The 13,174-nt window shown below is 38.1% G+C and overlaps 1 protein-coding gene across 1 annotated transcript in view; it reads left to right on the forward strand.

The window, feature by feature from the left end:
• Positions 1–13,174, forward strand: part of LOC139717744 (ATP-binding cassette sub-family C member 9-like) — a 55,108-nt gene that overhangs the window by 23,666 nt on the left and 18,268 nt on the right. Inside the window, exons 12-17 of the mRNA XM_071629248.1 lie at positions 2,249–2,327; positions 3,458–3,563; positions 7,328–7,592; positions 9,530–9,667; positions 11,639–11,867; positions 12,320–12,361. Coding sequence (XP_071485349.1) covers positions 2,249–2,327; positions 3,458–3,563; positions 7,328–7,592; positions 9,530–9,667; positions 11,639–11,867; positions 12,320–12,361 — 859 coding nt within the window. The remainder of the gene's footprint in view (positions 1–2,248; positions 2,328–3,457; positions 3,564–7,327; positions 7,593–9,529; positions 9,668–11,638; positions 11,868–12,319; positions 12,362–13,174) is intronic.

Consider the following 13,174-nt stretch of genomic DNA (forward strand, 5'->3'; position numbering starts at 1 on the left):
GTTATTTATTTTAGTATCATACGGAGAAGAATATTACTGTTATTCATTTCCAAATTTACAAGCAAACATCCAACATTCGTTTTACTATCATAAGGAGCCCAATATTACTGCTGTCCACTTCCAAAAGTGAAATGAATCATCTGACAATTATTTATCATCGAATGGAGACGAATGTTACTGTTTTTCATTCTTGAACGTCAAGGTAGACATCAGACATTTATTTTACCATCAAACGCAGCTGAATGTTAGTGTTATTAATTTCGAAATGTATAATAGCAAATATCCGACATTCATTTTAGCATCATATGGAGCAGAATGTTACTGCTATTCACTTCCAAATGTAAAAGCAATCATGTGATATTTATTTTGGAATCTTCCGTAGCCGAATGTTATTGCTATTTATTTTCGAAAGTAAAAGCAAACATCCGACGTTTATTCAATCATCGTACGGAGTTGAATATTATTGTTATTCATTTCTGAATGTAAAAGGGATCATTCGACATTTGTTTTAGCCTATTATGGAGCTGAATGTTATTGCTATGTACTTTCGAACATAAAAGCAAACATCCGGCATTCATATTATCATCGTACGGAGTTGAACATTATTATTTATTTCCGAACATCAAAGCAAACATTGGAAATGTATTTTAGCATCTTCCGGAGCCGAATGTTATTGCTATTTACTTTCGAATATAAAAGCAAACATCATACGGAGTTGAATACTATTGTTATTCATTTCCGAACGTCTAAGGGATCGTTCGACATTTATTTTTGTATCTTTCGGAGCCGAATGTTATCCTTGTTCATTTCCAAACGCAAAATCAAATATCTGACATTAATTTAAGCACCGTACAGAGCTGAATCTTACCGTTATTCATTTCAAAAAGTATAAGCAAACATCCGCCATTTATTTTAGTATCACGCGGAGTCGAATATTACTGTTATTCATTTCCAAAATTAAAAGCAAACATCTGACATTTATTTTAGCAACTTTTGGGGCCGATTGTTACCGCTGTTCATTTCCAATTGTAAAGGCAAACATCCGACTTTTTTGGTGGCCCGACGTGCGTTTTGGTGGCCCCGGGCCACTGTAAGTGTCGAGCCCTGAATAAGTGCAGCACAGTACATGAAGGATGGGCTACTTGAGTAGTGAGTAATATTGCAGGATCAGATTCCGGCGAAACAATCTTAGGGGGCCTTTACGATTGTGCTAGAAAAGAAAAGATAAAAGATTACCGAAAACTCAAAAAAGATTCAAGTCAAAACAGGGGTAAAATACATGATGATTTCTTCTTTTTTTTTTTGTCTGAAAATCATGCAGCGTTTTATTCCGTTACTTCGAAATTTATCAGAATATACTGTTGTTAAATCATATCAATACTGTTCTTTATTATGCTAGGCCTATACTTCCAGATCATATACAACACTATTTTCATAATCGCATTGCTGGAAAAAAAAAATATTCAGAGCTTGCGTTCTCAGGGGAGAATTAATGACACAAACTTCATGAAAGGAAAAAAGTAAAAAAAAAAACACTAGCAGGAGATTGATGTTTGGACAGTGGACCGTGATTAATGCCAAAGATATAACTGTCAACACCTAAGCAGGTGCGCCAAGATGGTTAAGAAATGTACGCGCACGGCATGACTATCACGATCGCAAATTAAAACACAGTGGTCAAAGAAAGATGATGGGCAGAGCATAGAGCTATTGTAAGCACTCCATTGGCACAGGTGGTATATGCATATCGTGTAAGTGTGTAGGTACAGTAGGTGTTGGGGATTTTTCTTGTCAGCTGTGTACCGGGTATTTCTTTGAGCGCATGATCGTTCTGGGCTCAGAATATTTACAATCGAGTGTGAAAAGATTTGTGACATGTATTCGCTGTCCACGAGCGCTTCATCGGAAATGCTGACTGATGTTTGCAATTTCAATTCGAGCAACATGCTGGGAAAAACAATAAGTTAATTAAGATCGGGACATGAGATTTCCCTTCGAGGTAACCGAACTTCGAGTTAGTTTTTTCGAGCTACGCGAATTTTAACACACGAAAACTCCATAGGAACAATCGGGACTTTCATTTTGCCTCCGAGGTAAGCGATATTCGGCTTATCCGAGGTCGAGGTATCCGAGGTTGACTGTAGTATTCTATTATGAATGAAGGTTATCAAGATGTGATGAAGATTCATCTGTAGACTTGTTTGTTGTTTGTTTGTATAGTGACATTCCTTTCTTTACTGTCTGCCAGATTGTCAATGGAAATTTTACTTGGGATGAAAACAGCAACCTTCCAGTCATTTCCAAGGTCAATGTGGAGATTCCTGCAGGTTTGTAGCTTGAATAAAAACAAAGATGGCTAAAATACTGTCTACATCGTATATTTAGCGAATCTTAGTTTTCATGAATCAGGACTTCCTGACAATTTCGCTAGGTAAAGTGGTTAAATTCGCAATTGTGAAGTACAGTACAGAACAGTGAGGTGTATGCATACATGTCACATTCATGTCGGGATCAGAATTAACATCCTTGTGTGTTTTTAGATTCACGAATAGCACCCGACTTGTGAAATTTGCGGAAATAAAAACCTGGCAAAATACTCAGTGTATACAGTAACGATCCTCTCTATCCAGTCAGAGAAATTTGGTTCAATGTGACAAGACAAGTAATGAGAAAATGCCAGAACATAATGTAATGCCCACTTCCATTCACTATTCATTAAGAATGCAAAGAAACTATTGACATTTTGCACTATGTGAAGAGTTTCTTGTTTCTTACATCAGAACTCTAGACTCTATTATGCTATGGAATGCTTTCTTCTTTGGCTCTATTTTCTTAGATCAAGACTCACAATGGGTCAGAATATTTGTGTCTCTTGCTGAAATTAGGGATGAATACATTCAATATATGCAAAGGGAATTCCATGGTTTGTTAAATTATTGCATTGCTCTATCTTTGTGCACATTTTAGAGTACTGGGTAAGACATTTTTTGAAGATGGCTAGTATAATTAAACAGGGAAAGGCTTCCCTTTAAAAATGTATGATATTTCTACACTTATTATAGCGTTTTGTCATGTATTTTGTGTAGTTTGAAAAATAACCACATTCCAGTGCAGTGAACATGTATGAGAGTATTGTTAAGACACCAATCATCACAGGAGAAAATTTAGATAGGCCAAGCAGAGTACTGCTCTCTCAAGTCATGGGGGATCCACTCTATTGAGTATAAGAGAATTGAAATGGCTACCACATTCGTAAGTAACAGTTTAAAGAAGGAGTTTTCATACATTCATAATACATTCTGTTTAGTGTAATGTTCGTGAGTGTGTTTACTGCAAACAATGACACGTACATGGTGTAGTAACCTGTACTTAGCGATGTTCTGTGAGAAAGCATACTTTGTTAGCTTTAAGACTTGAGGCCTATGTTGAAGTCGTGTTCTGTTCTGATGGTGTACAGGTAAACTGACCATGGTTGTTGGTCAAGTGGGCAGTGGCAAGTCCTCCTTCTGCTCGGCCATTCTTGGTGAGATGACCACCATGTCTGGGAGTGTCCTCTTCAACAGGTCAGTCATTTGGCCTTGGAAGGAACATCTATCTTAAGACACTGTACCAGCTGACATTTTTGCATGCAGATATATTTTGTAAAATGCTATTTTTTGGATATTTTCTATTGTGTTGTTAATTTAGTTGGTGCAAGCGTCAAATCTGGTACTTGTTTTTTCAATTTTAATGAAAAGATAAAACAAGTCAAGGTTTTACTAGTTACGCTGTGATTTCAACAGAAAATTTATTGCTTTTAGGGCAACATGGGTCTGTCTGGCTAATTTGACATGCTTTAATTTTCATTGAAATATTGATATTTTACTTTGCTCATATTGCTTCTCCAGCAATTTACAGTAGTACCCCACTGGTATGATGATATTGTGTTGACATTTCTTTAGAGTCAGTTTTTAACCATGCAAAAATGATAATGATAACTTAACTGACAGCGCATAGTAATTATCGGTATGCATTCTTTATGCACTTTACATTGGTAAATAGTTCAAGTACATTTTGATAGATCAAAATAATCTTAAAGATATAGGACATTCAAATGAAAATACACCATTACAATTGTAAAAAGAGATAGGATTTCACCACATACCGAACAAATCATGTTTTCTAGATTATTGCTCAAGCAGGGCTAGCTCTGTTACTTTCATTATCAGTTTGTGCAATATTGCAAGACATGTTGGTATTTCTATGAGGGGTATCGTGGGATAAAGCCATGACTCAGGAAAGATATTACACTCTAGGATATCCTATTGGAATGAACCTTGATCATGAACAGGAACTAATTCAGGGCCTTTCTCAACAATACATGACCTTTGGTTTAGAGAGTGCAGCATTGATTTGATGAAGCAAGTAAATTGTGAAGAAATTTAGTACAAGTTCCTTTCCTTCTGAAAGCTAATAGTTTGTTGAATGAATGCAAAAAGATGCTCAGCAATCTAAAATGCAAACAGTTTTAACATTGTTTTGCTTACCCTGTGTAAAGAATGAGGTTTCAATTCATAGGCCATGTATTCAGATTTTGGTTATGAGTTGTTCTTTTTACCACACATTTATAGTAAGGAGTTGATTACTTTTTTTTTTTTTAAAGCACTCAGTTTAATGTTTGAGTCACAGTGGATATCAATCTTCCGATATAATTGACTCTTACTGATTCAAGTCTCAAGTAAAGCTGGTATCTCACTGAGTGGCAAACGTTTGCGAACGTAGCGAATTTGAGATTCGCCAAATTTTCTGACGAATGTTTGCGAAAAATCAAGGTTCGCTTCTGCTATTAGCAACAGTTAGCGACTTTTAGCGATGTTTAGCGACAATTAGCAACACTTGAGCCAATGTTTGCGAAAGTGTTTGCGAAACACAGGTGGCAACTATTAGCGACTGTTGGCAAATGTTAGCGACAGTTTTGCAAATGTTAGCGTCAGTTTTGCAAATGCTAGCGACAGTTTTGCAAATATTAGCAACTGTTTGCAAATCCTGTGCAACAATTTGTGAATGTTTTTGGACCTGGAAAAGTACCAGGCTATTATGTATAGTCAGACCCATAAAACGAACGTACAACCTTCCACTGCAGTCAGATCTCTTGTGACCACCGTTCAAGATGGATTTCCAGAATATTGAAATGAATTTCTACCAAGAAGAGGCTAAACGTGCTGCTATCCTTGAAGAGCTGCTTTGCCAGGCTGCTGCTACAGCTATCGTGCAGCTTAAGAGAAAGAAGATGAAGAAAAACAAGAAAGGAAGAAGAAAAGAAAGACTGTTTGGGTCAGAGAGTGGTTGTTGCAGAGAACCCCGGCGGAATCCCAAATTCGCTGCGTTCGCAAACGTTTGCCGCTCAGTGAGATATCCCCTTAATGACTTATAAGCTTTACTGACTGGATATTTCTTGTTATAAGGCCAGCATTTATGATCTTCTTTGTACCAAGTTATAAGTAATGCTTCAGTCTAGACTTGAGAGAAATTGGTGCAGCATTTGAATAAATTGGCATTTGCAAAATGCAATGATTCAAAGTTGTGGGTGACAAGAGTGACATTAAGTACTTCGACTCACTTTAATACCAGATGCAAATTTTAGCACAAATGGACAAACAAGATGTAAAGTGTTTTAGTTTTGTGTGCTTTCAGGTCTTCCATTGACGGTGAATAAAAGGATAGCAAAAAATGACCATACTGGCTTTTGAGTCAGGTGTCATTTAACCCTATTTAAAAGGGCAAGTCCACCTTCATATACATAAGGATTGAGAGAATGCAGCAATATTAGTAGAACACATCAGTGAAAGTTTGAGGAAAATTGGACAATCCGTTCAAAAGTTACGAATATTTTAAGTATCTGTGCAGTCACTGCTGGAAGAAAAGACTACTACAGTATATGTCACATGCGTACAACTATATAAGGAAAATAAAAAGATAATTTCACAAAACTTTACTTTTTGAATAAAGTGCACAGTTCTTTGACTTGCTACTGACATATGTTAAGGGTAATATTATTCCCCCTGCCCTCTGAAAGAGAGAAGTCCAGTGTACTTTTGTTATGGGAGAAAAATGGAAATATGTTGAATTTTCTTTATTCTTTCTTTATATCGTTGTACTCATGTGACATCACAAGCTATAGTAGTCTTTTCATCCAGCCGTGACTGAGCAGAAACTTCGAAAATTCATAACTTTTGAACGGATTGTCCGATTTTGCTCAAACTCTCACTGTTGTGTTCTACTAATATTGCTGCATTCACTCAACCCACATGTCTATGAAGGTGAACTTGTCCTTTAACCTGGGGGGTTTCGCGCCACGATTCTGCAACACGCAAAGATTTTGCCGCGTCGTTTCATTTATTTTTTCATCGAAGTCTCCCGCATATTTTGAGACCAAATTTGTGATGTCCGGGTACACTGTTCTGAAGTTATGCAATGTTTTGCATATGCATGTCAACCTGAAAATAGCTCAAATTCATGATTTCGTGTGCAAATCCAATGCAAATAGTGTTTTTTTGTTTAATTGATGTAAATTAGATTATTTCAACTTTTGAACATTGAAATTAATCAATTCTAATGTAGATAAGTTTGAAAAAGTGCCTGCAACAAATTTTGGCAAAAAAACAATAGAAAACAAGAGGTCGAAAGAACAATAAAATACATAAGAAATTAGCAAAACATTAAAAAACATAAGAAACTGATTTTGATTACTTGATTGATGTTTGATTGATTGTTTGATGTGTCTTGAGGAACTTGACACAAAAATTTAGCAATCTTTTATTTCTTTTTGATGGAGTTATAGGTGAAAATATGATTTCATGCGTAAATTTGCATAATTAATTTATTAAAAAATATAAAATCAACATTTTTCTATTGTATGACTATGTAATCTTGTAGTTGACATCTTGCTCTATATTCAGGCAAAATTTGCGGTGATCGTGCGATCAGCGGCCGAGATCTGAAGGGGGGGTCAAATTGACCCCCCCCCCCCCCCCCCCCCCCAGTAAAAACTTGGTCTCAAATAGCCCAGTTAAAATAGGGTTAATCTTTTATTCTGCCTTGACGTAGTCCTTCGATGGGATTTGTTTCTGTTTTCACTCCGACCTGTTATAAGACAGTGAGATTCATCTGGTAGACTATTTTGTTATGTCACATATTATAGATTTTAATGGCACGCAAAAGTTGGCACTTTGTTTGGTATGTGGAAAAGTGATAATTAGGAGTCTAGGCTAACAGTGCATAGCAAGCCATGGGTTTACTATCTTGACATCGTGAACTAAACACTCTTTTTATACCAATGTCTGTACAGTGATAGGAGCAGCATTGCGTATGCTGCCCAGAAAGCCTGGCTCCTTAATGCAACGCTCAAAGACAACATCATCTTCAGCGAGGAGACAGACAGCCGACGCTACCGCCGTGTCCTCAAGGCCTGCGCCTTGGAGCCAGACATTGAGATCCTTCCTGGTGGGGATCAGACAGAGATTGGTGAGAAGGGTATCAACTTGAGTGGAGGTCAGAAACAGAGGGTCAGCGTTGCTAGGGCGATGTACTCTACCCGTGACATCATCATCCTGGTGAGTGTTGGTTGGAGTGAAGGGTTACCAGGCAACAAACTCACCTCAGCCAACCCGGTTTTGGCTCGCTTGAGAGCTTTGTTAAAGATGCTTAAAATGCAATATCACTCCATTTTTACATATGCCTGTAAGGAAGAGAGTCAGACAAGAAGAAGGAGAGAAGTTCCATCCATACTGGACATCAAATGATGAAAATCATATATTGGGTTGATAATTCAACAACTACAACCTATTCCCCTGAAAAAAAGAGTGATCATTGTTTTACTATTGCAACACAACAAATTTGATATAGAGGACAAAGGGCAAAAGATGTGATGAATAAGGGTGCACATCAGCGGGAGGTTTTAGAATAAATGGCATCAACGTGTAAGTTTAGTGGCTTTCCCTTAGATGTGACTTTCTCAACTTTTTTTGATAGAAGTGTTGAAATTTTCTGTTGGTTTGATTTTGCTGCACTTCTCAAAACCAACTTAGAGAGGAATTAACTTGTGGATGTCTTTGTAGCTCTTTGAAATAGTGTTAGGGTGGCAATATCATTTTGGGAAACTTTATCTTCATAGATGTGGATGTATGCTACCATATTGGCATTCTGCATTCATGGTGGATTAATTTCTGTGCATGAAGAGAATGGATGGAAAACTTCAAATATTCCTTGCACTCAGTTGCCTTGCACCAACATTACTTGTATTTCAAGGCTTGCCTTGCATTCATATTCTTGTCAAAAGTAACTTTTATCAAAAAGAAGTGGTGCATTATACAAAGAGTGAATGGTCGCAAGTGCAGTGATACAAGATTTGGCACGAGGTGAAAGATAGAGGCGCTCTGCTCTATTCAATGAGGCGAAGCCGAGTTGAATAGTGCGCCTCATCTTTCACTGAGTTTTTTTTTTATACAGTGCTCTCCCGTTACAACGAACATGGTTATAACGAAATTTCGTTATAACGAAGTAAATCTTCTGGTCCCAAAATTATCACCATTAAAGTCTATGGTACAAAATTCGCTTATAACGAACACGGTTATAGCGAAATTTCCGTTATAACGAAGTCTTTTCCGAGCGCCACAGACAAAGAAAAACAAAAGAAATGTGCTCCGTTATAACGAAATGCGAATTACTTTCGAAAATACATAGCGGAACAAGCATTTATAGCGTCTCTGCATGGGTGAACGCTTCACACCACCGTGTGTTCGCTCCTTGTGCCACGCACAGTTTCTGAGGGGAACTTGCGTTTATTATTGTGATACATATTTTATCCCATCACATTTCGCATAGCTTTCCAGTGTATGATGAGTATTCAGCAAACATGATATGATATATAAACGTGGTTCCTTGTTTTCGTTTTATATTGTATTTGTTCGGGTATAACGAAATTTCGTTATAACGAAAGAAAACTGCCGGTCCCGAGCATTTCGTTATAACGGGAGTGCACTGTACAACACCTCGAACGTCCACTGATGGGGTCCACACAGATTCTTGAATTTAGCAGTGAAATGGCAACCATCTTCCGTGAAAGACCAATGAGGAGCTGCACAGTCACTGTGTACAGCTTTGTACATACGCGAAGCCGATTGTTCAAAGTTGTTTACAGAAATGAGTGACAAAAGTATGCGCTTGTAAGTGTGCTTGTAATTGCTGAGTGCATGTGGCAAATATTTGTTTATTGTGACATCAGAGCCATGCGATGGAACAAAATCTTTGAGTCAATCAAGAGTTTAACATGGGAGTCACTGGAAATGGGTGACGTCAGCCATGCGTTATCCATTTTTGCTCAAACAAAACTGCATGGCTGACAGCTACAGCATGCAATGGAACTTTTAACTGAATGTCACGTGATGGGCAATCGACCAATAAGATAGCTACATTCTAATTAGGTTTTGTATTATGTGTACTTCATGAATAATCTTTCACTTGGAATATTTTCTGACTTATTGAATTTCAGGATGACCCACTGTCAGCCTTGGATGTTCATGTTGGAAGGACTCTGTTTGAAGAAGGTATTATGAATCTCCTCATCAAGAACAAGAAGACTGTTGTCCTTGTGACTCACCAGCTTCAGTATCTACAGGAGGCAGACATGGTGAGGTCAACCAGGATTAAAGAGGAAATTCAGTCCAAATATAAGTTAGTCTTATAAGAAAGAGTAAAATATCACAATTTCAATGGTATAATTTTGATTGAAATTGGATGAAAAATAAGGAAGTTATGATATTTTGAAGTTGTGCTATTTTTCAGGAAACAGTTCTTGAACAGTCAATATGAATATGCAAATGCAAAGTGAGCTTGTCATCCCCTTCTGTAATTTTTATCCTATTTCAGTCAAATTTTTGCCATTGAACTCGTAAGATTTTTCTCTTTTTTATCAGACTAATTTGTATTTGGACTGGATTTCCCCTATAACCCTTTGGATTTATGGTATACTTGCACAATCCTTACATCGTGCAGCAATAGTGAGGTTCCCATGTGTATGGGTTAAGTTCAAAGACCATACAAGGAGTATGCGATTTAATTATGCGACTCAATGGATAGGTTTTGATTCTTTCTACTTGTAGCGCACATTCCTAATATGAGCACATCACTGTTACATCACTGTAACATTTATGTTTAAGGCTATTAATCATCAGGCCCCGGGATACCTGTCTTTCCTAATCAAGTGGCGTCAGCCTCAACCTGGCCTTTGTTCGTCTGGCCTTACTCCCAAGTTGGGAAGTTGCGTATGAATATGTATGTGCATGTCAGACCAAAAATAGCTCAAAAACGTGAATATGTGTACAATTTCAATGCAAACTGCTTTCAGGCAAATTTCATAAAAGCATGATTATTTGGGGGTTTTATTGATTAAAATCAATTAAAAGCATATTCTCTTGTTCGGAACAATGTCGCGGACAAGTCTCATCGAAAAAACAATGAAAAACATAAGAAATTAAAAAAACAATAAAATACTTTTGAAATTTTTGATGCCGTAATTTTTTTCTCTTATATTTGCTCAGGACACTAAAAAGAATATTTACACAAAAAATGTGCCCCTTTTGAGCTTTATTTGTCTGATTTCATGCATTGTGCATAAATTAGCATAATTTAGCATAAATGATAATTTTTTCAAACCAATTTTCGTCGCGATCCACAGTCGACGGCCGAGATCTGGAGGGGGGCCTGGGAGGCACCCCCCGCCCCATGTGACCATGTGATCACACTACCATCAAAACTATGCATAGTTTATAGGGATGTGAGAAAGTACCTGCAGTTTCAGTCTGTAGCATGTATGCTCCACAGGGGCAAAATATGTGTGCCCTCCTGGAATATCAAAATGCACACGCACAACAGTGGGCAGCATACATGTATGTGTAAACAGCATAAAATGGATCTAATCATGTGACAAATTTAAAGGCACATCGTCCCAGGTGCTTTGGTCAAATGCGTACGCGGGCACACAGGCGCAAGTTTCCTATAAAGACCTACGCTATCGACTCCTCTTTAGCTTTGGCCCATTTCCCTGAGTCTGAAGAAGTCTGATCCACTGTAGTCAGTGATCCGATCACAGTTCGGGTCATAATTCGGCTGAGGCGGATGGCAGCTTTAGCAAACTTCTTTTGTGATATCATAATAAGAAGCACATATGCACGCACCCTGGCATTACTACAGACTGCGTGATGCGCAGAGAAGACAACGGAGGCAATGATACTTAGCAATGCCTACGCCCTTTACTCTTGATGACAGCTCGACTTCGGCATTCTTCGTATCAATGCTAATGGCGATCGGCAGTATCATCAACAGCACCCTCTACACTACCGGGACTATGCACCTTTGAGTTTCAAACTGCACAAAACTATGCAGCTATAGTTTCCCTAGAAGTGAGAGACTTTCAATGTGCATGCAGGAAGTTTCACTTGTAAATTCCCGAGAAGTTTGTGGGCAGACTGCCCAAACTACACTTACACAAGGCAACTTACTTCTTAGTGAAACTACCTGTAATTTTGCATAGTCTGATCTGGGTTTATGGTAGGCCAAACACTCTTATAGGAGATGGAACCACTTTTTGTTTCATGTGTAGATTATAGTGATGCAAGATGGCTTCGTCCAGCACCAAGGCACACTGGATGAGATTGCTGCAGCCGACCCAGAGCTTTACAAGAACTGGCGAGACACGGCCAACCTCCTCTCAGAGGCAGAGAATGAAGACCCATCAGCCACAGAGTCCGAATCTGAGAGTGAGCGACGTGTCTTGAAGAGACAGATATCAAGACAATTGACTGTGGAAGAAGAAGAGAAGAAGAAGATTGGTAAGTTGACATCAACAATAAAGAGCATTTAATCATTATTATCAGACAATGAGATTCCAATCTAGTTCATTGAACCTTTCCATACTTACCATTTGAGTTGAAGAGGATGGATCCTGAAATGTGTTTTGAATTCCTTGAAATCCTTTTGGGCATGCTTCAACTGTATCATCAGTGGTTTTGAATGAAGAATCGTTACAGATAACTTTTCTCTTTTTTTAATGGTATGATTTATCAGTCATTCAAGCAATAATGATAGGCTTGGTTTCAGAGACTGGTTTGAGAGGACATTAAAACTCAAATGGTTATGTTTTTAGTGCCAGAAAGCCCTTGTTGCATCAGGAGTCAGTGCAGAATATTTATCCATCTTGTGTTCTTACGCAAAGTAGTCAGAATATTATGACCTCAGTTTCATATGTGAACTGAAATGTTTGAATTTTGACCTGACATGACAGCCTCACAGTACTCACGGACAGACAGTACTTCCGAGAAGCAGAGTATGTATACAACTACACTGTGGCGTATTCCGTTGGGATGGACCACTTCTGTTGAAAATGTCTCCTGCATGCTTATTGTTCAATATTTTCTTTCTCTTGTATTGAGTTGCCATTCCCTTACCACTGCTTTTGAAATGAATTCTTTTGCATATGTCGTTTGGGAGCCTGATATGTGGTTGTTGCTGGGATGACAAGACCTTGTATCTGAAATTTGGGTGAAAATGATTTTTTTTTTGGATAAATGGTCAGATAATCCGGTAAATGATGTCCTGTCCAAATCCTAGCGATCTCACTCAAAAAATGAAGCCACCACGGCATGTCAAAGGAAGGGCTCTCCCATTCGCTAAGTGCTTTGGCTGCCATGTTTTTTTGCTCTCCTGAACATTTGACATTTTGTAGATACGAGGTCTTTCATCCCAGTGAGGATTTGTGTCTGTTGTAATACAATGACTGTAAATGCTGTTATTTTTGCATAGAGATTGTGAGATATTTTTACGAATGAGGAGGTTACATGCATTTTCGCGAAATACTGTCTTTGTTTTTTGACACTGAGTCTATCTCACACATAGTTATTCATACGGCATACGTATACCCAGCAACCAAGATTGTTGCACTCTCTCATGCTTGAGATTTGTTGATGAGAGATGCACATAACGTTAGACATACACTGTACTAGCGTGCGCATATCAGCAGCCATTGCCATGTTTTCTCCACTGCTCAGAAGGCAACAAATGCCACGAAATGAGCACGCTGATATTTACGTGCCACAAATTTAATTTGATCAAGGTCAGGTGGTACTATTTTCCTGTGTTT

Source organism: Diadema antillarum, unplaced genomic scaffold (genome assembly GCF_040938485.1).
Source record: "Diadema antillarum isolate AM-2024a unplaced genomic scaffold, OU_Dant_1.0 scf00000081, whole genome shotgun sequence".
NCBI lineage: Eukaryota > Metazoa > Echinodermata > Echinoidea > Diadematoida > Diadematidae > Diadema > Diadema antillarum.